We start from the raw sequence: 27,190 nt of genomic DNA, 5'->3' as shown, positions 1-27,190 counted from the left end.
TAATAACAACAGAGTTGCGCCAAGATTTTAACTTTTTGTTTTATTGCAAATACCTAGGTAAGAAACAATGTGGCACGAATTACTAACAGATTGGACATCCTAAATTGCACTCACACAAAATAATTGCGCCGGAATCGTGGGATATTTTAATATCTACTTTAAATATGTCTTGTTTATTGCTAAATAGTCTATATGCTAATAAGTAAATTGTGTCATACAGAAAACAAAATGAAACTCCGTTATAATGTGCTATTTTTCAGGACACGCCATTTTAGAATTTACTTCTTATATTATTATAATATATAGATAAGTAATGATTTCGTTAATTATTCTTTCTTTAATAAAATACTTTTTCCAATGATAGAAAATCACTTTTCTAAAAGTAGTTGGCAAAATGCAAACTAATGAGTTATCACTCTACAATATTGTTAACCATTCATTGGGTCAAAGGTAGAAGATCCTTAATATGTAAGCTAATGTGATTAATTAATTATACCAACGATATCTACAGGAAACGATAACCCAACAGCTTACATAAACAAGGTTTCGTTTAGAAACAAAATATCATTGAACGTAACTTAAATTACTTAGTTCCTGTGTGCAATTACGTCTATATATAATTACGTAAGCCCGTCATTAATAGATATCTACCTACGTTGCATCGGTTATAATTGGGTAAATAAAGAGTGTAAAAATAATTAAGCATTTTTAACATTACACCTGCGAAATAAACCTACAGTGGTTACGAAATAACGTTGCCTAACTTAATTAACTAGGTACGAGTACTTTACGGATTTTTATGCACAACACAAGTTTTTTTATTTAGGTACATGTTTAAAAAATACCAGGTCTACCGATTGAAATAGGGACCGAAATCGAAACGTAAAACAACCCTAGTCGTAGGGACTAGGGTTGTTTTACCATTAGGTTTCAATATACAAAGGTTTCCTAACTAAATTAATCGCTACATATTAGACCTACCTACCTATAAGAGCTAAAATTATTTTTTTTAATTTCTAGGTGTTAATATAGAGTTACTTTAGTTGCGTAGGTAAGCATATTATGTTTGGGTGTAAGAACATACCTAGCTTCTTACGCTCAAACATAGGCTTAGGTAAATACCAAACCTATGTAGCTATCTTAGGTATATTATGTACGTTAATCATTGCTTACATTTAAATTTAGGTAAGTAAGTATTCTTATTGGCTGTTTTTACGATCGATTTATTTACCTATAATGGTTAAATAAATCGAATCGATCGATATATATATATATATATTGTTAACCTATATGTATTTCAACTGACTATTAAAAACTATTTAGTAACTAAACAGTGATTGGTCAAAACTCTATATATAATTTTGTTTTGTTAGCAAATTCTCTTCCTACTCGTATTTACACCTAGCTAATACGTTTACAATAATTAGATGCAGACTTGTTTGCATAAGAACTAAATTTGTATAAAATTCCTACCAACCTGAGAATATGACATATCATGCCTGTCCCGTCTCTGAATCCTCATCCACTGACAATTTTATTTTTATGCCATACCTAAGTACCTACTTATAATTTAATAAGTAAAGTAAAATACATATTGAATTAAGTTCGAAAACTTTTTCTATAGCTCGCTATAGATTTATCAGTTTTTTTTTAATAAAAATTGCAGTGTTCTTGTTTGCCTCCATTAAAGGCTATGGAAAAAGAAAATAATCAAAGACCATGAAGTGATACATGAATATCATGATGAATTTATAGACAGTTACGAATTAGTCCTTCGAGCCGGATTCTTATAAGAATCATGTTAAGTATTAAGAATAATACACTTATGAAAATTCCTATCTATGACGTACACCTACATACTGTGAAATAGAATTACTTACCTCAGTCTTCGTTATTCGATGTCGCGCTAATTTTACGACGGCAAAATTCCCTTTGCCTATGGTCCTTTCAATGTCATAAAAGCCCACCCTGATGGGGGTTTTCGCAGGACGATCACGATCCGCCATTGTTGATTTGGATATCATTAAACTTGACGATCAATTTCACCTCACCAACTTTATTTCCTAGTTATAGGTACGTGATACTATTTATAATTCATTCAAAACTAGTCAGTCGTAACACTTTAACTTTACATGCCGTTAACACAAAAAATTTACTAACCGTAAACATAATAATATAACAAAATTTACTACACTACAATATTTGTCTAATAAAACCGACGTTATATTGTATAGTCATTTAGTGCTCAATCAAAATTGTATCAAAGGTATTGCAACAATTCGATGTACTTAATTATTTACGGTATATGTATGTACGAGGTTAATTAAAACGTTCATAATATACGGATTACAGTCACTTGCACAATGGTTGTTAAGGCTTTACTGCACGTAAGATATTTGTGTACAAAATATATTTACAATTGATAGAAAATCGCGCAGAGGCGGCGCGCGTAGCGTAAGCTACAGAAACATGACGCCGCCGCCTCACCGGCTGTCAACCGGATACTGAACTCGGGCTTCTAGTCGACTACTCGTCTCTCGAGTCGAGTGAGGGAGACTCGAGTCGAGTACTCGTATAGAATAGCCCAATACCTTCGACGCGACACGCGCGCGCTTTTAGCGGCCATATTGCTTTTGTGTGACGTCAGCAGCGTGTAATGGTCATCGAAATACGCACGATACTGTACATACCCGTAACATTTAGGCTTATACAAGATTCCAGGATACAGTATCATAAATTAAAATATACCAAATACCGATCAGTTTCGAATCAAAATCAAAATCAGATCAAAATCGAATACAAAGTAAAACAATATAGAGCGTCGCGTCGCCTCGTATCAAATCGTTACTTTATTATAATCACTACTCTTGCCCTCAGCTTCTCCCGGTAAGTGCGGGGTCGAACTGTACCTATCCCACACTCTACTTGAGGTACCTAACCAAGTCATAGGATGCAAATCTTAATTCTATAGGATTAATGAGTACCTATATTATGCATGCCCATGATTTATAAATAACGGCACATTTGTATTTCTGTCATTTCGAAAACACCCAAAACATGGTTCTCTCTTATCTAACCGAATGCACATGCACAGTTGCTTTATTCGGACGGCGCTGCTTGCTCGTGAGCTCCAATCTTCATCTAAAGACTTCTTCACCGCTTTACAAGCCACCCAGGACTGCAGCAATGCACACCCCCTGTACGGCTAACATGGGCAGGAGATATTTTTCTCCCCGGGACCGGGGATACGACAAAATTTTATTTTCTTCAGTTTCATCAACTCTCCGAGCATTGGCGCATTTGTTGTAGCGATTTGTTGAGATGGAAATAAACATACAGAACCCTCATTAGGCCATTATTGCATGCAGTGCATTGTGTCCAAAAACCGTAAAACGCGCCGTGCACAACTAACTCACTTCACACCCGTGGAATGTTGCTAGCTCACAAGCTTTTCCCATTTTATGGCAATCGTTTAGAACATTATAGGTAAAATAATTACTATCAACTGGAACACAGTTTCTGTATGTTCTTAGTTCTGTGCGTGTAATAATAAACGAGGGTAATCTTCTCCTATCGATATATTTGTCTCCTGCCTATGCTAGTGCCGTGCAGGTCTGTGTCGACTCCACCAGCAAGACCCGTGACCATCTATTCCGGGATTGTCCCCGCTTCGAAGGCTCCGATTGGACCATAAGTTCTTCCGCGAGCGCCTTGGGGTGCGAAACAGAACCATGTTGAAAACTTAAGCGATTTAATATTTATTGTTCCTGGTTTCGTATATTAATTTGAATTTTAATAAATGTGTCAATTGTACAGTTTTAATTTATTAATGTATATAGGAAGAAAGTAAAAATGTATTTAAAGTCGAGGTATCAAATAGAAGAAACAGGGATGTTCATTCTCAAAAATTTTAACTTATAAAATTAATGAATGAATTTATAATAAGAGTGAATGAATGAATAAAAATATTTTTATTGCACACCATAAAAAGTACATAAAAAAAGAAAAGTTTAACAAAACAACGTAAACAAGAGTGTGAGAAAACTAAATAAAAAAAAGACCAGGGGTATCAGGTTGGCTAATCTTGTAGTGAGCTAACATGTTACTGGTATCTATACCATTTATATTAAACCTAATCGATATCTACGATACATCGTACTGAAACGTTAAATCGCTTAGTGGTACGTCTTTACTGGTAATACGGTGGCCACCAGATCAGACCAGATAAAATTCAGAAATTATAAATTCTTATTATAGAATAATAGAATTAAAAAATACTTTAAGTCTTCTTTGGTAGTAAGAGGACTTCGTAAGGAGTGTTCTAAGGAGTGTTCTAACTTGATAATGCCACCATGCGAGAAAAATAAGGTAGCGACACCGGTAATACAGTTTTTGAAGTGAAAATTTCATTAGCTGCGTTTAGAGATTTCTTGTCAAAACCTAAGAACAATGAATATTAAAGTTTGACTTATAGGTCACTGACATGTTACATGCTCTCTAAACACTAATAATGTATTTTATCATTTTAAACAGCAAATAATTGGTTTGTTAGTAAAAGTAAAACTTATTTAATTACGTTTTAAGTGTATGCCTCACAAAATTAAAACACCAACATTCATCATTTAAAAAGTGCGGGAAAAAAGCAGTTGGTTACTTTTTTTCGGATGTCTGCTTCGATTTCTTGCTTTTTGCCTTTCAAGTAAAGTCCACGTGCCTACTTTCAATAATATGACGGCAATAATAATAAATAAAAACAATATGATTAATATAAAGTCAACATTCTTATTTTTGTAATCAGTGTTTAATAATACAAAATAAAACCGATACTACATAACTATAACTATAATATTTGATATTTTAACGCGCGCTGCATCAAAATACCAAATTTTATGATTGTTTAATCACTACGATTTATTTAATAAGCATTTTATACATTATGATTGTTTCTTTATTGCTTCTATTTCTGAACTGTTAAATTTTATATAACTCAATGGTCTGTACTGTATTACAATGTTGCCAATCTAATTTTTTTAATCCATAGACTTCATGACTTCCAGAGTTTGTTATAATTTTACAAATATTATAATGGTAACACTATGCAATTTATCAATTTTGCAATGTGATTGTGGAGGGATTAAAATTGGACTTTTCGTAAAATAATAAAATTCATTGAAATATTTTCGTATGTTTCGTTTTAGATTACAAAATTTTCTATAAAAAATAAGCTAACAAAAATAGATTAGTACTGTCAGATTACGTTTTAAATCAAAGGTAATACTTTTGTACCAAGATGTCCGTGATACTCGCATACGATTTTGACAAGAAAATGTTTGTATAATCCTACGATGCTTTTGTAAAAAATCTTGATGAGCTTATGATCGTGTGAAAGTGTACATAAGATAGATAGAATAACACTGATATGAATCGACTCGTAGAGGAGAATGTGCAAAATATTAAGTGCAGTCAGAAAAGTGCAAGCACGAAAAACAAAAGTAAAAAAGCCAAAGATCCTCCGGAAACAACAAACGAAATAAATAAACTGAATGAAGACAAAATAAGCGAAGCGTTAGTGAATACACTTCATATTAAACTTAATAGTAACCTTACTAATGGTACAAGTGATCATTCTAACGATAGTGTGAATGATTCAAATGCAGAGCCAATATCACTAGTGGCAGCTCCGAGTGAAGTCGCGATGGTTGTAAATAGTGTACAGTGTAGTGATGTCGCGCCCACCAGGGAGAGTAATAGTATCTCCTCAGAAAGAAACAAGGTCAAATACAGTGAAGGCATAGAAACAGAAACATGTGAGATCTCATCCCTTGCCCATGCTCTTAAAGGGGACATTGAAATTATGTCATACGAATCTGAATTACAAATGCCAGAAATTATGAGACTCATACAAAAAGATCTATCAGAACCTTACTCTATCTATACATATAGATATTTTATTCATAACTGGCCTAAACTATGTTTTTTGGCAAGTCATGAAGGCAAATGTATTGGTGCCATTGTATGTAAGTTAGATATGCATCGAAATGTTGTCAAAAGAGGATACATTGCAATGTTGGCTGTTGACGAGAAATATAGGAAAAGGAAGATCGGGTCTAATTTAGTACAGAAAGCAATACAGGTAAGTTGACATTGAAACGGTTTTGAATGAGTATTCATTTCACACTTTATTGTACACCAAAGAAAAAAGTAATTACAGAGATATAAACATAGAGCTAAAAAGTACAATTTGGTTGCCCTATTGCTACATATACATATTTGCTACATATTTGCTACATAGTAATTTTTTTGATGGTTTTTTTACTAAGCATAGCAATATAAAAGGTAACAACATTATTGGTCAAGGTATACATTGTGAGGAAACCTCATGCAGGCTCCTCAGAGTTCTCTATAAAGATCTCAAAAATCCACAAATGGTGGACTTTGGCCTTAACCCATCTCACTATGAGAAGAGACTGCTATGTAGTGGGCCTGTTATATTGTGATGATAATGATGAATGAATAAAAAGCAATCGCCTTTAGAACAATTCCGAAAGAAGATTATATTATAGTATATTTGCTTATTTATTTCAAATGCTAAAAGCAGCAACACTCAAAAAACCTTAATGTATCTTCATCATAAAAAACCCTCCTTAATCCTTAATCAGCTTATTAAGGCAAGGCCAAATCACACTGCCCAAACTGCAAACTTAGGGGTGCTTAAGTTTAGGACAAATATGCAATCAATCACCTGACCACCTTGAATCAATTTTATATTGTTATTGCTATAATGCAACAAACTGGTTCTTAATTGTCTTAAAAATTTTTAATATTTTAGTAAGAAAGAATCAAATATTAAAAATAACTTTAATGTAAAGAATATTGTTAATTTAGTCATAGATATACTATTTTGGCAGAAAATGTAATGGTTTAAGAATTTAATGAAATGTAATTGACTTTGCATACAATTTAAAATTAATTTTTTTTTTTCCAGGCAATGATAGATGATAATGCAGATGAAGTTGTATTAGAAACAGAAATCACAAATAAACCTGCACTAAAACTATACGAAAATTTGGGATTTGTAAGAGACAAACGCTTATTTCGATACTATCTTAATGGAGTAGATGCATTACGGTTGAAATTATGGCTAAGATGAAATATTTAGGTAACAAATCGAAAATTCTCAATGTTGTGTTTATGTCGCTGATGACTTCTGTCACAGGTTTTTATATAAACCCTGTTGTTATTATGGTATAACCTAAGAAACCTGCCATGTGAATTTTAGCCAAATGTATAGATTGTTTGAAATTTCTTTTTTGGACATGTGATGTTTTATTTTTTCTAATTTATGTGTTAAAAATTGTTAATTAAATGTTTTCTGCAATTACTTTTATATCTCAATAAGTAAATGATATAATAATATCTTAACTAAAATACACAACTTTGATGAATTAAATTGTTCCTTTATTTAACTTTCCTAAAGCCAAAAGATTTTATTGCCAAGCAGAATGTGGTTATGTTAATTTATTTGTATTTTAATTTTCTAATTAGAATCTGGTTGAAATAAAAACAAAGTGCTTTTGTTAACTTTTTTTTATTTTTAATCATCTAAAATGTAAATGTGGCAGTATTAGTTGAAGCTCCATCATATATAAATGTGTTATTGACAGGATTATACTGCTTGGTAACTATTTTGATAGCCTCCTGGGCAATACATCCACCTAGAAATGCTGAGACACTGTGAATTTCTGCCCCACCATATCTGCACATTTCATGTATATGATCATCTTTGGGGAATGGTGAACAGGATATATCAGTAAGAAGTCTAGAGACACATGTTTTTAGTTTAGCTATGTCAGCTTCAGGTTCCCATTCTCCTGGTGCCCGACAATGCTCCGAGCGAAATATTTCAGCTGCTCTCAAAAGTATATAATGCACCATCATAACATCCGGCTCTTCTAAGTACCTGGCGATATAAGAAGCCACACTATTACTGCCCAATTGATACTCCATAGCTATATTAGAACCTTTTATAAGATGTAAGTCATGTGAATGTCTACAAAATAATTTTACTTCAGTTTCACTAATACTTTCACAGTGTAGTTGTGCAACTATTTCCTGCACCTTTCTATATACAATCTCTGCTTCCATCACAGCTTGTGTGCGATACATACTTTGAAGTTTCACATAATGCTCTGTTGAAGAGGTCATGTCTGGTAACACACCTCTCAGAGGCAACTTGCTTTTTCCTTCAGCTTCAATAAAATTTCTTAACGCTGAACACATTATCCAAAATGGTAAACTGTCCTTGGTTAAATTTGTAGCAGAACTACAATATAAGAGTTCTTGAATTTTCACAGGTAAGAAGGTAGGAACTAAAGCAGTATTTACAGCTCTGAGTGCTTCTTCAAAGTTTTCCTCTTCAATAGGTATCCCATTTTCATCCTTTCTAATAAACTCTTGGATAATCTCTTTAATTTCATTTTTTTCTTTCCTACTCATAGGCCATCTATTTTGATTACTGAGTTGCCACTTCTGAACTGCTTTATATAAAATGACAATCCACGGTATTTGACCATGATCTTTTAAATCAAGAGTATCAATATCGAAGGTATCTAAATATTGAGCAAGAGCAGGGAATGGCACGTCTAACCTCAAGCCAATTTGCTCATTTTCTGGGTGAGTTTCAATTATTGCATGCTCCTTTATTTGTATTCTAAAAGATCCCAAAAATCCAACAGATCTACACAATATAAACGGGACATTAATGTCCCATAAGTGTTGGGCCAAATCTTGTATAATTTTTTCTCCAAGGGATGTGGCCACAACAATGCTAAAAGATTTAAAAAAGTCAGGATTTTCTTGCAAAATTTGTTCAGTTGGCTCTTGCACAGCATGACCCTGAACAGCAGGGTTTAGCTCTAGTAGAAGTCGAAGAGTTTCCGTACCCCTATTTAGTCCTTTACTGGAACAATCCAAAAAAAAATTGCTTCCTATGTCTTCTTCGGCGACTATGTTGTGATCGACGATTGTAATAGCTCCTACGCCAGGGAGTACGATAGATTTTAATATTTCTGTACCAAGGGCAGTTGCATTTATTAAACATATATGACCATTTTCCAGGGCAGCTTGCCCATGATCACCCCATAACCGCAGTTGCCGGTCGTATTGTTTGTTCTTTTCACTTTGCTCTGGTGACTTAGGTGATGGAGAAGCCATACTGATAATACGATGGCGGAATCGAATAACTTTTAATCTTACTAGTTTTTATTCTTAATAATATTTGCTAGGATTATTTTCTCTGCAATGTTTTCAGTTTACTTCACAGCTGTGCTTCCAGCCTTCGCAGGTTTACTTTTCGCCACAGAGTAGTAAATATAATTATGATTCGATCAATATTATTAGGTGATGATTATTTTTTAGTTATATCGATATAAAATATCGGTTTTCGATATCGTATCACATACATTATATTTCCAATACATGAAACCATACAATTTCAAAAGAATTTTAGAATTTTTCACCACTATATCGATATTTTTTTTAATCGATACCTTTAATTGAACAGCAAGTGTCACTTGCAGATTCTACCGAGAAGAAGCCGGCAAGAAACTCAGCAGTTGCTCTTTTCCAACATCAAAAATTTACATTTTACATGTTAACATTCATTTTTCTATCTTGTGAGAGATGAAAGCGGAGCTGGATGCTTCCAAGCAACCTTGTCATTAAGAAACTCATCAATTGTATAATAACCTCGCTGTAATAAATGTGTTTTAACATTATGCATTGGTAGGTCCAAAATTACCTTAGGAATCATATTATAAAAGCCAGACGATATGCAGATGTCACTAATTTATGACAATTTCTTGTAAGTCGACTGTTTATATCCACTTTTTGTTTATAAAGACTAATATGTTGTCTTACAAATACTATATTGTTATAAATATATTGTGAGGCTACCGTAAGTATACCTATTTCTTTAAATTTTTCACGGAGGGATTCACGTGATTTAAGTTTATATATTGACCGTACAGCTCTTTTCTGCAATATGAATATAGTTTCAATATCAGCAGCTTTGCCCCATAATAAGATCCTGTCAGACATCACACTATGAAAGTACGCGAAGTAAACAAGTCTTGCTGTTTCTACGTCAGTAACCTGTCTAATTTTCCTGACGGCGTAGGCAGCCCAGCTTAGTTTACCTGCTAGTGTATCTATATGGGTACCCCACTGAAGCTTACAATCCAAGGTCATGCCCAGAAAAACTGTGGAATCTTCAATTTTTAGTGATTCTCCATTTATTATTGTATTTTTATTAACTTTCTTTACATTTGGTAAAATAAATTCCACACACTTAGTTTTTTTTGCATTTATAAGTAAATTATTGACAGTAATCCAGTGCGACACATGCGACATAGCACGGTTTACATCGTCAGAGTTTTCTCTACCTCTATCAGTTTTAAAAATTAGAGATGTATCATCTGCAAACAGTACAATGTCACAGGTTTCACTGACATGGTGTGGTAGATCATTTATATACACCAAAAATAGAAAGGGACCCAAGATTGAACCCTGTGGGACACACATTGACGTAGCCGACCCCTGCGACTTAATGTCTTTTATGCAAACCCTTTGGGTTCTGTTATTAAAATAAATCATACTAAATTGGATAATTATACTACGTTATGACATCGGATCATTGTTACTAACCCTAATATCATAGAATTAAGCAAATTAACTCCTGTTTCTATCAAATATCTACTTGACTTACTGCTAAAAGACGGCTAAAGACTTTCTCTCTTCTGATTTCTAGAGTTTTAAATAGATAATATTTCTTTTTTCACCAACTCTTGTTAAGTTTAATCATACTATAATTGTTGGTACTAAACCCATAGAATAAAGACGTAATCTACTTCGGTCTAAATTCTGAGTCTGGTCTAAGCACAGATATAGATCTGAGGTCCTATATCTGTGGGTCAAAGTCAAACGTAGGTTGACATCTGACATACATGACTGATGACACATTTGTGATTTGACGAAAAGTAGGTATTAGAATTTTCGACCCGAAGTGATCGTGAAATGATAACATTTAGTTTAACTAAAGAAGTGAATGTGTGTGGAGATGAATTTACAGACACTATTCCAGGATTTCAATCCTAGGTAAGATTTATTTTTTCCATAAAGTGCCTCGTTCTGTTTCTTATTTTGAACTTACAATATTTTTTTATTTTGATAGCAAATTCGTCGTTCACACCTGTTTGCTGGTTTTTACGGCTTTATTGGCTCTTAAGTTGGATAACACCATAACATGGTCGTATTGGGCAGTATTTACGCCGATATGGATTTGGAAATTCCTTGTAGTTCTTGGTGCTACAGTTGGTACTTATGTATGGTGGCAGTATCCTCATTTCAGGTCAGTATCTTTTTTACTAAACGAAGTTCTTATCATTTTAAGTTATTTTATTTAGATCACACCAAAACGTTAAACAAGTCTAGGTCATCATCTAGGTCACATCACTTATATAGATTGTCACAATCTTTTATGGCTTGATTGGTGATTTTATTTCAGTTTTGCACATGACCTTAGTTCATTTTTATGTTCGTTTTGTATAGCTTAGTCTAAACAGTCTTTGCTAAGTTTTTTTATAGCAGATGTATCCCAGTATTCCCAGTACACTCTGCAAAATTGTGCAGGCAGTGAAAGACCTCTTCATTTGTTTTGCATATGAAAGTGCTTGAGAGATCAAATGCTCTTTATGAAAGTTTGTGATGTAAATGTACCCAGTGAGCCATATTCTGAATTTGAATTTAATATTAACCCCCCCCCCCCCCCCCATTCCAATATTTATTGTATAATTCTGCGAAATGGGGAAAGAGGAAGTCCAGCCATTTAAGTTTCAAAGCTAAAGTTATAAAAAACAGACAGAAGTAACTGTGTGATAGTAACTTATATAAAATTTTGACGCTTGAGGTTGATTTATTGGTCTAAATAGTTTTTACTCTTGCAGGTTGGAAGGTGAAGCCTATATTCACTACAAAGCAATGTTAATAAGTCTTGCCATACATTTAATATTGCTCATGTTTGAGCTACTAGTGTGCGACCAACTGACAACTACCCGCCATGTTTGGATACTAGTCTTCATACCGCTTATATTTATAAGCATAGTCTCCATTGCAATCTGTATATGGTGTGTGAAACATGATAGAAGCTATGAGGTTTGTATTATTATATGATGATCTTTCTATATATATATAAAAAGTTAAATCTTATAAATTAAGGGTTAAGTAAAAAATACCAGAAAGCTCTTAGCCTTGTAGTTAACATGGAAACTAACAACTTTTTTTGTATGACTTTCAAAATTCTGTATTAATTAATTACGCGCAAAAAAAATAGTTTTATATAATTTTTTATATAATTGTTTTATGTCTCACAAATACTCAAAAATAGAAGACATATTTGTTTTGACATATTTTTTTAGTTTTATAAGACAGATAGGAAAAACTAAAAGGAATTGTGAAAAAAAAATTCCTTTGTATGATAATTCATTATTGTCATCACAATTTAAAACCCATCAACTGCTCACTACAGGATACGAGTCTTCTCCGCAAATGAGAAGTGAAACGTAGGTTGACATCTGGTTGACATTAATGACACTTTTGTGATATAACGAAAAGTAGGTATTTGAATTTTCGACCCGAAGTGATCGTGAAATTATAACATTTAGTTTAACTAAAGAAGTGAATGTGTGTGGAGATGAATTTACGAGTCTCCTCCGCAAATGAGGGGGGTTTAGGCTGTAGTCCGCTATACCGGCCAAGTGAAGATCAGTGGACTTCATATGCTTGTGAGAATATGGAATGTTCTCAGGCATGTAGTTCTCCTCTCAATGTCTTCTTTACACAGGCTAAAGTGCTAACCACTAGGCTATCACTACAAATATGCACTTGAATGGTATGAAATTATGAGTTACAGATTCTGTTATGTAATTGCCCGTATTATGGTGCTCAATTACAAAAGATAATTATTGGTTCTTTTACAAATGCTTTTTAACACAACATCTTAAATTTTATTAAAACATATACAACATTTTCAGTTGGAGTTTTTTTGTGCTGTAAATATCCTACAATTCATATTTCTGGCGTTGAAATTGGATAAATTTATAAACTGGTCATGGGAGGTTGTATTTGTGCCCCTGTGGATACTCATGTGTCTCAGCCTTGTAGGTGAGTGTATGTATTCTTTTTACCTATACAATATGAACACTACATTATAAATAGTATTAAGTAAACCGTAGCTACTGTATCTCTCTGTTTGAAAGTGCTTTTTTAAAATGGTACTGGAAGAGTTTCATGTTTAAGTAGTAGAAGAGCGGTTTGTGACAGAGCTTGTCCAAGGAAGTACTATCTCCATTCTTATTTCTGCTGCGAAGCATCTTCGCTGTAATCCGGCGTAAAGGGCTTTCACTGCAATCACAAATAATAATTTGTATTAAAGTTGTGTCTTTGCTTGAACAATATGGGTTTTATGCATTTCTGCTATTTGGGAAGCAAAAATTTGGGGACAGTTAGTAACGCTCCAAACTAAAATATTCAACTCTATTATTTTTTTTTAATTTTACAACGAGTTCTCTACTGCAATCTCTTAAGGATTATGCAGTCTAAAATATTAGTAAGTTAACATTGTTAAAAGTATGACAGTTATATTACATCCATTAAAATTCAAAATTCATTTATTTCAAGTAGGCCTAATATAAGCACTTTTGAAACGTCAAGTATGCATGTTTGTGTGACTCTACCATTACTGCACTGTATAGTTCTTGAATGCTAACTCTTGCATGTGTGTAAATTGTAACTAGCCACAACTGAAACCGCCCACAAAATATCCTATATCCTATAAAAATTATATCCTATCCTATAAATAATATTCTATAAAATATATTTTGTGGGTGAAACAATATGCAAAGTGTTTAATATTGCTATTTAGAAATTATATACCTTAATAGCCATGCTGTTGTCCCAATGTAAAAGGCTATTTTTGACATTTTGCTAAAACTGATCTACCTCTTTTTTTTCTGTCATTTCGTTTTCTGTCCAAAACATTGTTTTTCTACAAATGTGTATGAATGATTTTAGGGGTGCTGTACAGTATAATATTTGCTGGTATCTTGCTGCGAACGCCTGACGTCAATATACAGCAAAGGCGAACAAGTTTCAATTCGGCCCTAGCTTACACTTTCACTGTTATACCTATATTAGTTTTCCAGGTATGTACCTACTGAAAATGTTTAAGTAATGAATTAATGAATAAACTTTTATTGTACACAACATAAACATATTATAGTAAAATATGTATAAATAACAATAATAATGTCTATTATTATTTTTATTAATGTCTATTGGTAATGTCTATTTTAGTCTTGTAAGGTGCAATATTGAACGTTCTAGGCGAGGTCAAACCTACGCGTTAACATTCATAATGTATTCATTTACGACACTACTTTTAAATATTATAAAAACTTTTTTGTAGGGATTAAAAATTTACTCTTTCTTGTAAAGGTTCAAAATGTTTTTTTTTTTTTTTGCCACGTACATTGCGTAATTTTGGCTTATTCATACCTAATATATTAGTTTATGGCTACGTTAACCTATTTTAGATCTACTAAAGCCCATCATGGTGTTTAAGCAGTACAATTCTTTTAATCAGTCCACGTGGATTAAGTATCTTGGTAGTATTTTTGCTTCTGGCTTTAGCCAAATACCTATCTAAAATTATTTCTAGCTGAAATATTCTGGATAAAATTGCTTTATATTGGTAAAAAAAAAAGATTCAAAGTACCGTATCAATTCGGTTCCGGTTCGGTACAAACAAATAAAATCTTTCGTATTTATAATATTATTATGTAAATTTAATAACCGACAAGTGGCGGTATAACCACTTCGAATTGGCTAGGCTGAACAAATGGCACAGACCGGTGTCGGGCAGCAGCGACGCCGGGGCGATCAGTCTAGCCCTGCGATGACCAACCCGCCTGCCCAGCGTGGTCATTATCGGGCATATCTTTAATGGGAAGGAGAAAAAAACCACAGCCCCTAGTTCCCGGCGGCCCCGCTATTCCTGGCTCTGGCAGCGGTTATGGTAACGGCGGGGCAAGGGGTGTTAAGAATCTCCGGCAGAGATTCCGCTGCCAACCCCGACGACTTGACCTGGCAACATACAACGCACGCACGTTGAGGACCGATGGAAAGGTGATTGAGCTGGAAGAAGTGGTGAGCAAGTTGCGCTGGGATATTATAGGATTGTCTGAAGTCCGGCGAGAGGGGGAGGACTCGATAATCTTGGAATCCGGCAACTTGTTTTACTACCGGGAGGGTGACCAACAGTCACAGGGTGGTGTCGGGTTTATCGTCCACAAGTCTCTCGTCAACAATGTTGTAAAAGTCGAAAGTGTGTCGAGCAGGGTAGCATACCTTATACTCAGAATTACCAAACGGTATTCGTTGAAGGTCATACAGGTATACGCGCCGACTTCGGCACACCCAGACGAGGATGTAGAGGTTTTGTATGAGGACATTTCAAAAGCCATACATGCCTCGAACACCTACTACAATATTGTGATGGGGGATTTCAACGCGAAGCTTGGCGAGCGAACTGGTTCAGAGTTGAGGGTGGGGCAATTTGGGTATGGGCAACGGAACCACAGGGGTCAAATGTTGGCTGACTTCATGGAGAAGGAGGGCCTTTATATGATGAACTCCTTCTTCAAGAAGCGGCCACACAGGAAATGGACCTGGATAAGCCCCGATGGTTCCACGAGAAACGAGATCGACTTCATCATGTCGACCAAACGGCATGTATTCAATGATGTCTCTGTGATCAACAGGGTTAAAACCGGAAGTGATCACCGTATGGTAAGAGGCACATTGAGTATAAACGTTCAACTTGAAAGAGTCAGACTGGTGAAGTCTACACTCCGGCCTACTCGTGCCCATATTCAAAACCCCGAGAGCTTTCAACTAGAACTACAGAACCGGTTCGGTTGCCTAGCAGATTGCGACACTGTGGACGATTTGAACAACAGGCTGGTGGAAACTGTCCAAACAGTCGGGTCCAAATTCTACAAGGCCCACCGTAGAAACAAGGCCAATAGGTTCTCAACCAATACACTCAAGCTTATGACGGAGAGGCAAGAGATGAGACTACAGTCTATAGCAGACGCGTCCGCTTACCGGCGGATTAATAGGCAGATCTCTAAATCACAGACTCGTGATATGCGGCACTTCAATACAGAGCGTATTAAAAATGCCATCGAGCAAAACAGAGGCTCTAAAGTGTTCGCTAGAGATCTGTCTATCGGTCAGAGCCAGTTGATGCGACTGAAGACCAATAATGGTAGTCTTGTCTCTTCCAAACCTGAGATCTTGGGTGAGTTTGAGAACTTTTATGGACAGTTGTACACCACAGTACAGACGCCTGTTGAAGATTTGGCTAAGGATCCTAGAGCCAAATTAACTCGACACTATACCGAAGATATCCCAGACGTCAGCCTATACGAGATTAGTGTGGCTCTCAAGCAGCTTAAAAATGGCAAGGCGCCGGGTGATGACGGAATAACGGCAGAACTCCTGAAGGCAGGTGGAAAACCGATACTGAGAGTCCTTCAGCGATTGTTTGATTCCGTTATTCACCAAGGCACAACGCCAGAGGCATGGCACAGGAGTGTGGTGGTTCTGTTCTTCAAAAAAGGTGATAATACCTTGTTGAAGAATTACAGACCCATCTCGCTGCTGAGTCATATCTACAAGCTGTTTTCGAGAGTCATTACGAATCGTCTCGCTCGTAGGTTTGATGACTTCCAGCCTCCCGAACAAGCCGGTTTCCGTAAGGGCTTTAGTACCATAGACCACATTCATACGCTGCGGCAGGTTATACAGAAGACTGAAGAGTATAACCGGCCACTTTGCTTAGCGTTTGTGGACTATGAAAAAGCCTTTGATTCGGTGGAAACTTGGGCTGTGTTTAGGTCACTGCAGAGATGCCGAATTGACTACCGGTATATCCAAGTGTTGCAGTGTTTGTACAAAAACGCCACTATGTCAGTTCGTATACAGGATCAGACTACGAGACCAATCCAATTGCAGCGAGGCGTGCGACAGGGAGATGTTATCTCCCCGAAACTATTTACCGCTGCGTTGGAGGACGTCTTTAAGCTTCTGGAATGGAACGGACTTGGCATCAACATTAACGGCGAGTACATCACTCAACTTCGGTTTGCCGACGATGTAGTCATAATGGCAGAGACTCTGGGAGACCTAAATACGATGCTCGATGGCCTCAGCAGAGCTTCTCAACAGGTTGGCCTACGAATGAACATGAGCAAGACGAAGATTATGTCTAATGCTCATGTTCCGCTTCAACCAGTAATCGTTGAGAACACTGCACTCGAAATTGTTGACGAATACGTATACCTAGGACACACGATCCAGTTAGGTAGGTCCAATTTCGAGAAGGAGGTGAACCGCCGAATCCAACTCGGATGGGCAGCGTTCGGGAAACTCCGTGCCATCTTTTCGTCGGAAATCCCTCAGTGCCTGAAGACGAAAGTCTTCGAACAGTGCGTGTTGCCAGTGATGACCTATGGCTCTGAAACATGGTCGTTAACTATGGGCCTCATAAGAAAGCTTAGAGTCACTCAGCGGGCGATGGAGAGAGCTATGCTCGGAGTATCTCTACGCGATCGAATCAGAAATGTGGAGATTCGTAGAAGAACCAAAGTTACCGACATAGCTCAACGAGTCGCGAAGCTTAAGTGGCAATGGGCCGGGCACATAGTTCGGAGAAAGGATGGACGTTGGGGTCCCAAGGTGCTGGAATGGCAGCCCCGTACTGGTAAGCGCAGCGTTGGTCGACCCCCAACGAGGTGGACAGACGACATTAAGCGCGTCGCAGGTAGCCGTTGGATCCAAGCGGCTCAGAATCGTGGAACTTGGAACTCCCTACAAAAGACCTATGTCCAGCAGTGGACGTCTATCGGTTGATGTGATGATGATGAAATTTAATAAAGTATAGATTAGCAATAAATTAGTAAACATTATTTTAGAGCGCAATTGCAATCAGACTAAATAATAAACTTGCGGATCGCATTATTAAAAAAAAAAAAAGAAAAAAAGTATATTACTAGATGCAACATCGATACGCCAGAACGGCAAAAGAAAATTGCGCTTTTGAAGTCCAATTTAGCGAGAGTTAACAATTCAATTAGTGAGATTTAGAAAACTGTCCCGAAACATATAGTTGGTTTTTGTGAAACGGTTGTCAATATTTTGCATTTCAAATAAGGATGTATTTCGGGGCATTTTGTAAATTATGTTGTATTAGTCGATCGATGGTTTAACCAAAATATATTCCTTTGTAAGTATGTATAAGTTGATCCATATAGTGGATTTTTGGTTTGAACAAATATTCCTTTTGTCCACCAGGTCCTATTGACGAATAAGTTGGACGATGAGCTGCATTCGCTCACCTACATCGTGGTTGTCAGCCCGCTATTCGTGACGTATGCTACGCTTATTATCATGTCGTTTAGCTCAAAAGGTGGAAACAAATGTGAGTTGCTATTGCGATGTCGCGTTTTAATATAACTGTCATACCTCCTAACAGGTGACACTTACCAAGTGATTACAGTCACAGGTTAACTTGTAGTAGAAAAAAATAAGTTTAGAGAAGGCTATAGTATACTCATCAGTATAATAAATGCTGCTGCGAGATAACGACACTCGCAATCGTTAACTCATTTTCGATTATAGAAACGCTGAAACTTCAAAGTAACATGAACATATCCTCAATTTCTGGTTTTGGCAATTTTGCAGAACATTTGTCAAATGAAAATCTGTGGTACAGAATTTGTTACTCTAAATCGCTGAACCTTCAGAGATTTGAAGTGTTCCAACGGAAACGTATTTCGATTATTGTATTATGTGCATAGTATATGTGCATGCATAGACTACTAACAAACTATAAAATACCATACGGACTGAATATTAAATAGATCCCGTATTTTAGGGTGGTTCGGAATACGGAAAGACTTCTGCCAGTTCCTTCTATCTGTATTCCCACTTCTGCAAGAATACGCGAACATAGCGTACAATAACAACGTAAACCAAGGTTCGAACCGCGTGCCCACCGACCCACCGGCCAGCCAAGAGCCCTACAGGGACGACGCTAATAATAAGGTCAAGGAGAAAAAACAGAAGAACCAAAAGAAGAACGAAGCGTTGAAGCCAGTTGTGCCTGTGACCAGTATAGATATGCCCGATTGATGATCCTGTCACGTGAAATGGGTTTAAAATGCTGAAATGTGTGTTCACTTGTTAGAATTTAGTCCTTTGTGAATATCGAGCTTCTATGAGCAATACTATTTGTTAAGTTTGTTTTAGTGATGTAACGAATCTATTGTAGTTATTCGAATATTCAAATAGAATGGAATCAAAATTTCTTAAAAATAATCCAAGACTTGTTATAATCATTCACATGTAATCGTTGTAAGGTGATGATGACAACTGCATTCATTAACCAAAAATACAAAAAGCTATTAAATTTGTTACCATCTTAGAACAACTTAAAACTTATTCCCAAGTTTAATAAATTCATATTCTTTATATTATAGTTCTAAACATTCAAATTCTCAATAGTTGTAGATGCATACGATGGCTTTAGTAACGTAAATACTAGCCTCCTTAAAACTTTGTACAGACACAATGTTTTGTCTTCTTTTTGCTAGTGTCGATTTACTGATGGCAGAAAGAGAAATCTGTTTGTAACAATTCACCCGCTATTCAACGTAAACTCTTGATAAGGTTACGCTAGATATTTAGCGCACAAGTTCATTGTAATATCGTCAATTAAAATAAAAAATAGGATAATATATTCAAAGTTGTTGTAACATAACTCATCATGCGGTCTTTATTAAAGGAAATCTTATTGCTTAGATTAGAATGTTGTTCGATTAGAGAATAAACAACTTTAATAGTGTTAGGAAAATTTAATGTAAGTAGGTATATTATGTATCTAAAATTCAACAATTAATATGGTAAAAGAGAAGAAGAAAAAGAGAATCGAACTCACACAAATTATCAAGTCCTTGCCATTTTTATTGATTTAATTGTTTAATTCAAAATAATTGCGGATGACGCAACGGCAGAATAATTAGGCTAGTAGGAGTAAATCCCTTTAAAAAATTGATTAATGCAATCTTAAGCCTTTAATTTAACTAACTCGACACAAAAGCTACTGGCGAATATTCGTATAATGACTATCGATATTCGTTACATCACTAGTTTGTTTAGCACTAAGCTATTTTTGCGTATAGGTGATATTACAGGATATTAGGAATCATCTTAGCGTCAAGACAGACAGTCTGTTTTAGACTACACGACGTCTAGTGTGTTTGGCATATCTGTTTAGAAACTGCAAGCCATAACTGCGCAGTCCGCTTGCAGTGTTACCAACTGCCACACCACTACGCACGGTTATGTCTGAGATGCAGTTGACTTGCAGTTTCGCCGCACTGGAATTGCACGCCTGCTGCAATTAGGCAGCTTCTAAAGCCTCGAGTTGTGTGAAAAAAAAAGTTATGCTTAGTTCATTTCTAAGGCTGTGTACCCAGTAGGCAAACTGTTAGCGGCCGACTGAGTGAGCCGCAAAGTGGCGAACTGAAATAAATCGAGTTAGCTGCAAACTTTGATAAATTTTCATGTGTCGCGGCAAACTGTTATGAGTTAGCCGCTTATTTAGGTCGACCGAATGAATTTTCACTTTACTATTGCTGTACGTGGTTGTGTTTGGTCACGATGGATATTTTTGAAGTAATTGGTATCTTAAAGGCACTGAAAGAAGATAATGAGGATGAAAGAGGATAGGTCGACAGCTTCGTTCCAACTGTCCGCATGAAAAGTTTGCAATCGGACTAGACGCCCGGCGAACAATCATATCGCCGCCGCCGACTGCAACCGGTTTTGCTGTAAGTCGGCCACTAACTGAGACAGTCGGCGCACGTAACGCCACAAAATGCGTAAAGGGAGCGCAAAACTAGCTAACTATGGACACTCCATTTCAAATATATGGAAGGGCGTACTAAACCGATACGAGGCAAACTCAGTTGGCCGCTAACAGTTTGCCTATTGTGGACACAGCCTAAGTCATTGTTCGGGGCGTACCAAATCGAAACGCCTATCTGAGTTTAGAAGATCTGTTTCTATTCAAGGAAGGAATTTTAACTTAAGGTGCAAGTTTAAACTCCTTTCCCAAAAAATATTTGAATGTTATCATCATAGCCCAAGTCCACCGGTTGATTAAATGCCTCTTCCAACGGTAGTAGTAGCACAGAAGACGCTGCTGCCCGCTCTCCGTTATACCCTTAGTCGCCTCGTAAGACACCCGCGGCTATCACACCAAACTGTCTGTAGGTAATATTCAAAATGTGTTTGAATATTTGACTGACTTACGTTACCATTTTTTTCATTGTGACATGTCCTATGTGACCATGCTTCAACGCAAAAACTATAGACTGCAGTCTATAAATATCTGATAATTAAACACCTATGAATTTAAAGAGAATAAATAAAACCGCTGTAAAAATATACGCCGCGTCTATTGAGGAGAGGTCCCCAACTTTTTTCGTCTCAGCATCCCACTTGCCTTGTTTTTCGATTTTTTTCAAACTCATCGACTTCAAATGTACGATAGATAACTTAAAAAAAAACAGTTTTTTTACATTTACAAGTCGCGACCTGCTTAACCGGGATCCGTTATCGACTGAAAGGGGCGGTAGACCACTTTGGATACCATTGTTAAGGATGTAAAAAAGCCTAAGGTATTTGCAGATTTGAATTAATCTGAAACGAGTATTTGCTAAATAGTATTTATATAACATTCAAACATTTCTACTTCTACAAACTACTACTTCTACTACTGTAGTATTTTATTTAACGATTTCGTAGATGAACTATTTTTATTGGACGCTTTTACCATGTTTAATTGTAATTTTTTTTTGCATCTTAGTTATTTAGAAATTAACGGGCCTAATATATAACAATAATGATATTTGTTTAGTATTTTTTTTTTATGAAAAATTTTGTTAAAACAATGTTTTACTTCTGAGCGATTTTTCCATTATGTCTGGCCGTAATAACTGTAAATTCTATTATTGGTTGCATAAAATAATCAATGAAATCAGTGTTAATTTATTGTATGGAAAAGTGACGTTTGATCGCTGCTGTCTCACGTCACTTTTCCATACAATAAATGCAACAGCTACGCCTGTCGCAAGCCTGTCTAGATACGTAATAACCCCGCAGGTCCAGAGTGCCAAGTGTGAGATTTTCTACCTACGTTTACTTATACGAACACGTGAAACTTAACTACGATTTATATGAGATCGCAAAAACGCCATCTAGTTACAATACTGGGAAACTGTACTGTTATTAAATGACGCTCTTTCACACTTGGCACTTTGACACAAAAGAGGTGGGGTAATAGGTTTAGGTAACTAGATCAAACTCTGATGTCAGATTGCAGAGACATCGACTACATAGAACCCTTCCGATGCCTCGCGTTTCGATTCCAAAATAGTAGTAAGGGTGTTCTAGCAAACAGGAAGAAAGCCAAACGAGACGTATTTAGATACGACATAGTCACAGTCAACAACGATCGATCCCGACCCTCAAAACCTCGAGGAACAGTACCTGCACGACACACCCAAATCGGTATTACGATAGGTAACCCAAAACCTATTTATCATGTCGTGACAAACTGTCATCCATAACCGAAAGCTAATATTTCATGCAGGTAGACAAATAAAACTCCAAATGAACACGAATGCTTTGATACAGCGTCATGCTATATAATATGTTTTCTCGATGGCTCTCGTCCAACCGAAAAAAATCCCTTCTTATATTCTTACATTCGCAGATTATCTCTGCAGTTAAAACCTCTTGCATTTATTGGTTTGTTTTCACAGAAACTTTAAAATCCCTTGGCTATAATTATACCACTGGTTCAAAAATGGTTTATTATACCAAGAAACTTTTGTTTCAATATTAGTTTATTACATAATTAATAAGCGTTTCAATAACTCAATTATACAACTAAGATCAATATTTTTGGGGTTATTTTATAGATAACATGGCTACTTGCCATTCCTATTAAAAATTTGGGTCTTTATTCCAATTAATATTTCTATATACGGGTTAAAATATGTGTAGGGTAACCTTTTAGGTTTTTTTTTTTTCAAAATAAAATTCTCAAATGGCGGGGGACAAAAAATATTAAAATATTAATGAACTATAGTAATGAGAACCCAACTAATACCGTAGGTATAAAGAAGTCCTTACTCAAACCGGCAAAGGTGGACTTTGTTTAGCCTTGTATGACTGGCATCGTATCTGTAGCACATAGGTTCTTGTTTAAGAGAGAGAGACGGATAAGAGATTCGGTGACTCTTCAATAATTTTTATGGCACATATCATCTTAATTCTTTTATATATGTATTACTAAAACTATATACATATAATTTAACCAGTTTTACTTTAAAAGCTAAATTATAAAATAGGGTACTCTGTCAATACTTAGTTTTACGTCTTAGATTGCCTAAACACCGTTGATGCTATACATAAGTACAGTCAAAAGCAAATACTTAACTAAATTAATTAACAATTAACAACAACTAAAGTTTGACCACTATTATTTCAGAAACAAAATAAAGTAATAGGTACTAGTTTTTAAGTAGACATTGACTGTACTTCGGGAGCTTATTTGTTAATAAATAAATTAAGTAGCGGTTAGATATTGTTATAAAAAAATAGATGTGAACAAAATGTACAGGTAAATCAATAGATGTTTTATACATATACATTGTTAACTGTGATATATTCTTCCTGATGCTGCTTTGCGATACCGTACGAACAATTAGCAAATTATTTTTGTTAAAAAGTATCATTTATTTATTGTCCCAGAATATAAAACAACTTGTACAAAGCAATGAAGTTTTTTTTTTACCTTTAATTTTTAAGGAGGATATTTACATATAGGAATATACGAAGTCTCAAGTAAATTTTTTATTATTCCGAACAATAGTTTTGCCTCTATTAATTCATTTATTTCATACTAGCGGACCCTCGCGACTTTGACCGCGTATGAGTCAATCGAGAAGCTAGAATAGATCTGATACTAACATCATAATTATCTAGGCTAGCTATGTACCTACTATTACTTTACGTGGTATACTGAGTAAGTTAGTTGTCATTATTTTAGTTGATACATACATACATACATCCATCCTCACAAACTCTAGCATTTATAATATAAGTAGGATGGTACGTACTTTGTCTTGCGACTTACTGTTATTTGTGAAGAGTTATGTCCTTTATCTCCGACAATATTTATAAGATCTTCATTAAATTTAGACAATACATGTTTATCATGAAAAAGAATTATTTAAATCGGTTCAAATTTAATGAAGCTGTGGAGTAAATTTGATAAAAAAAAAATTATCCCATTTCCCGGAGGAAACTTATTGTTTATCGGGATAAAAGGTATCCTTTATGTTGACCCGGAATATCAGTTACCACTATACCAAATTTTATTTTAATTCGTTCAGTAGTTTTTACGTGATGCCCGGACAGACAGACAGACCAAAATTAAATTAGAACGCAACCCCCGGTCAAAATTTTTAAAATATATTAAATGTACTGAAATCTTCCAATTTTATTATAAGTACCTATAGATTTTAAATTTGCTGATGGTTTATTTTAATCGCTAAATATTTATCTTTAACTCGGTGACAAATTATACATATTAGATTTAAGATGTTTTGTCACAATTTAGTATTCATGTTACCTTACTCGGTCACTTGTGTGTGAAAAATAAGTCATAACTACTCCGACTTCGTGGCTTACTTTGTAATAGTAGCACGCATTGACAGTTGTAAATCTATCAAAGGGCATTGCTATACAACCTGTTAAGAAGGTCAAAACTGCGGACACTTTTATTTATGCTGAACCTGAGGTTACTGATTTGAATAATCTCAAAGTCGAGTAAATTTAGAAGCGTTATTGGCAAAGATTTCTGAATGGTTTTAGATGTTCAATGATGCCAAGATTATCGTGTTCAGCGCTTACAATGTAAATCAAAGCCAGGTTAATCGAGGGGTTCGGTAATCGTCCCTTTCGTTATACAACTCATTTATTTCAAGTAGGCCTAATATAAGCACTTTTAAAACGTCAAGTCTGTCTGTTTGTAGAGACTACCACCGGTTCGGAAGGCAGCTTCTACCGAGAAGAAGCCGGCAAGAAACTCAGCAGTTGCTCTTTTCCAACATAAACAATTTACATTTTAACATTCATTGTTCTATCTTGTGAGAGATGAAAGCGGAGCCGGATGCTTCCAAGCAACCTTGTCATTCCAAGCAACATGTCAACCTTGTTCGAGTCCGCTGTTAAAAACCAATTGTAGAAAATCGAAAAAAAACACTCAGAAAACTGAACAGTCCACTGCTGGACTAAAGGCCTCTCCCAAATGTAGGTTTTGCCAATAATCACCACGCTGGGCAGGCGGTTTGGTGATCGCAGTAAATGGTAGTAGTAGCACAGAGGACGCTGCTGTCCGCTCTCTGTTGTGTTGCCTCGTTCGACACCCGAGGGAAGAAGAGGGGTGGTGACAACTGATCTGCCTTCACCACATATTTGGAATCAAGGTCATAAGATAATCTTAGAATTATGGTATAAGTAAATCGTTTACTCATTTATAGGCGAATCTAGGCGACGACATTTATACTTTAGGTCAGAGGTTCCTAACTTATTGCACATGGCGCACTAGTTACAAGTTAAGTAAAGAAATGTTGCGGCGCCCGCGCCCTGACCTAGCTGAATTAGATAGGTTTTTGTTAGTTAGGCAGGTAGACGCAAACAATAAAACATCCTGATTATGAAGAAACTAATAAAACAATAATAAATAATAAATTTCAAAACTATGGGACCTCATAAGAAGGCTCAGAGTCACTCAGATGAAGAGCTATGCTCGTAATATCTCTACGCCATCTTATCAGAAATGTGGAGATTCGTAGAAGAACCAGAGTTTCCGACATAGCTCAACGAGTCACTGAAGTAGCAATGGGCCAGGCACATAGTTCGGAGAAAGTATGGACGTTGGGGTCCCATCTCCCAAGGTGCTGGAATGGCAGACCCGAACTGGTAAGTGCAGCGTTGGTCGTCCCCAATGAGGTGGACAAACCACATTAAGCGCGTCGCAGGTAGCCGCTGGATCCAAGCGGTACAGAACCGTGGTATTTGGAACTCCCTACAAACCGATGTGCAACAGTGGACGTCTATCGGTTTATATGATGATGATGATGATACCACAACAATGGGATAGCTAAGCTTTGTGATCTCCACACAATTTTTCAAAGTGTGAGACAACAACGCTGCACAGAGACATTTTTTTCTAGATGTTTTTAAGCGCAGAAGGAGCGTCTCGCGGTGCACCTTCGTACTTTCTACGGCGCCCAGGTTGGGAAGCCTTGCTTTAGGTTATTTAAATGAAAAGTTGGCCCTTACTCACTTGGGAAATTTGGTTACGTAATTTTGCGCTATTCGCCTTGGGTTTACCTTGAATCTACTACCTACCAATTATCTATAACTTTGGAGGAAGCTCTATTTCACCTTGTCCCTTTTCCATAACGGTGCCGCGTGTCTACTTAGCGCGTGATTAAATTAAAATAGATTTCGAAAAGGAAAGGTTCCTTAAATTTGTATATGCATTTTAAATTTATAAAATTAATAATTCCTCCAAGTGTAGGTAAAAACACTAATAAAAATTATAAAAAAAATAAAAAAGAATAATGATTAAGCGGCGGTAAGTGATCGGATAGCCTAGTGTTTAAAAATTCGGCTTCTTTTTCGGGGTGCCGAGATCGACCCCCTGCACTAACTTTTCGGAGTTATGTGCGTTTTTAATTAGAGGAATTCAAACATGACTTGCTTTAACGGTGCAGGAAAAGATCGCGAAGAAACCTGCATGTCTGAAAGTTCTCGAAAATGTCTTAAAATCGTATGAAGTCTACTAAATCGCACTAGGCCAGTAATATGCAAGTGATATTTATTTGTTGATAACATTATAACTTTGGAAAGTCAGAGGTGCGTGTCG

At 36.0% G+C, this 27,190-nt stretch overlaps 4 protein-coding genes across 5 annotated transcripts in view; 2 read left to right on the top strand and 2 right to left on the bottom strand.

Annotated features, from left to right (window-relative positions):
• The window catches only part of LOC120631408 (serine/threonine-protein kinase SIK2), a 100,405-nt gene extending 97,887 nt beyond the window's left edge, over positions 1-2,518 (bottom strand). The window contains exon 1 of the mRNA XM_039900979.1: positions 1,881-2,518. Coding sequence (XP_039756913.1) covers positions 1,881-2,024 — 144 coding nt within the window. The 5' untranslated portion in view covers positions 2,025-2,518. The remainder of the gene's footprint in view (positions 1-1,880) is intronic.
• A 2,586-nt stretch (positions 2,519-5,104) lies between these two features.
• On the top strand, positions 5,105-7,487 carry LOC120631666 (N-alpha-acetyltransferase 30-like). The gene is made up of 2 exons (XM_039901332.1): positions 5,105-6,133; positions 6,986-7,487. The coding sequence occupies exons 1-2, from the start codon at positions 5,420-5,422 to the stop codon at positions 7,148-7,150; spliced, it is 879 nt and encodes a 292-aa protein (XP_039757266.1). The 5' UTR covers positions 5,105-5,419; the 3' UTR covers positions 7,151-7,487.
• A 91-nt stretch (positions 7,488-7,578) lies between these two features.
• Positions 7,579-9,349, bottom strand: LOC120631660 (NEDD8-activating enzyme E1 regulatory subunit). The gene has a single exon (XM_039901326.1). It carries the CDS (start codon positions 9,211-9,213, stop codon positions 7,603-7,605), a length of 1,611 nt encoding a protein of 536 aa, XP_039757260.1. The 5' UTR covers positions 9,214-9,349; the 3' UTR covers positions 7,579-7,602.
• Positions 9,350-11,020: 1,671 nt separating this feature from the next.
• Positions 11,021-20,087, top strand: LOC120631407 (transmembrane protein 185A). Of its 2 annotated transcripts, none has more exons than XM_039900978.1 (7): positions 11,021-11,154; positions 11,231-11,407; positions 12,003-12,210; positions 13,089-13,218; positions 14,128-14,258; positions 18,472-18,598; positions 19,055-20,087. In XM_039900978.1, the coding sequence occupies exons 1-7, from the start codon at positions 11,105-11,107 to the stop codon at positions 19,309-19,311; spliced, it is 1,080 nt and encodes a 359-aa protein (XP_039756912.1). In that variant the 5' UTR covers positions 11,021-11,104; the 3' UTR covers positions 19,312-20,087. The 2 variants fall into 2 exon arrangements, with proteins under 2 accessions (XP_039756912.1, XP_039756911.1); XM_039900977.1 differs by having other exon boundaries at positions 13,089-13,224.
• The last annotated feature ends 7,103 nt before the right edge of the window (positions 20,088-27,190 follow it).

Source organism: Pararge aegeria, chromosome 18 (assembly GCF_905163445.1).
Source record: "Pararge aegeria chromosome 18, ilParAegt1.1, whole genome shotgun sequence".
Lineage (NCBI taxonomy): Eukaryota > Metazoa > Arthropoda > Insecta > Lepidoptera > Nymphalidae > Pararge > Pararge aegeria.
Note: the sequence above shows the minus strand (reverse complement) of the source record. Positions and strands in the feature narration are given on the sequence as shown.

Excerpts from the sequence above, each read along its gene's own strand:
- LOC120631407 (XM_039900977.1), top strand. The coding sequence starts at position 11,105 with ATGTGTGTGGAGATGAATTTACAGACACTATTCCAGGATTTCAATCCT. Across the intron at positions 12,211-13,088 it reads AACATGATAGAAGCTATGAG|TTGGAGTTTTTTTGTGCTGT; the intron begins GTTTGTATTATT and ends CAACATTTTCAG. Across the intron at positions 13,225-14,127 it reads TCTCAGCCTTGTAGGTGAGT|GGGTGCTGTACAGTATAATA; the intron begins GTATGTATTCTT and ends GAATGATTTTAG.
- LOC120631660 (XM_039901326.1), bottom strand. The coding sequence starts at position 9,213 with ATGGCTTCTCCATCACCTAAGTCACCAGAGCAAAGTGAAAAGAACAAA.
- LOC120631666 (XM_039901332.1), top strand. The coding sequence starts at position 5,420 with ATGAATCGACTCGTAGAGGAGAATGTGCAAAATATTAAGTGCAGTCAG. Across the intron at positions 6,134-6,985 it reads TAGTACAGAAAGCAATACAG|GCAATGATAGATGATAATGC; the intron begins GTAAGTTGACAT and ends TTTTTTTTCCAG.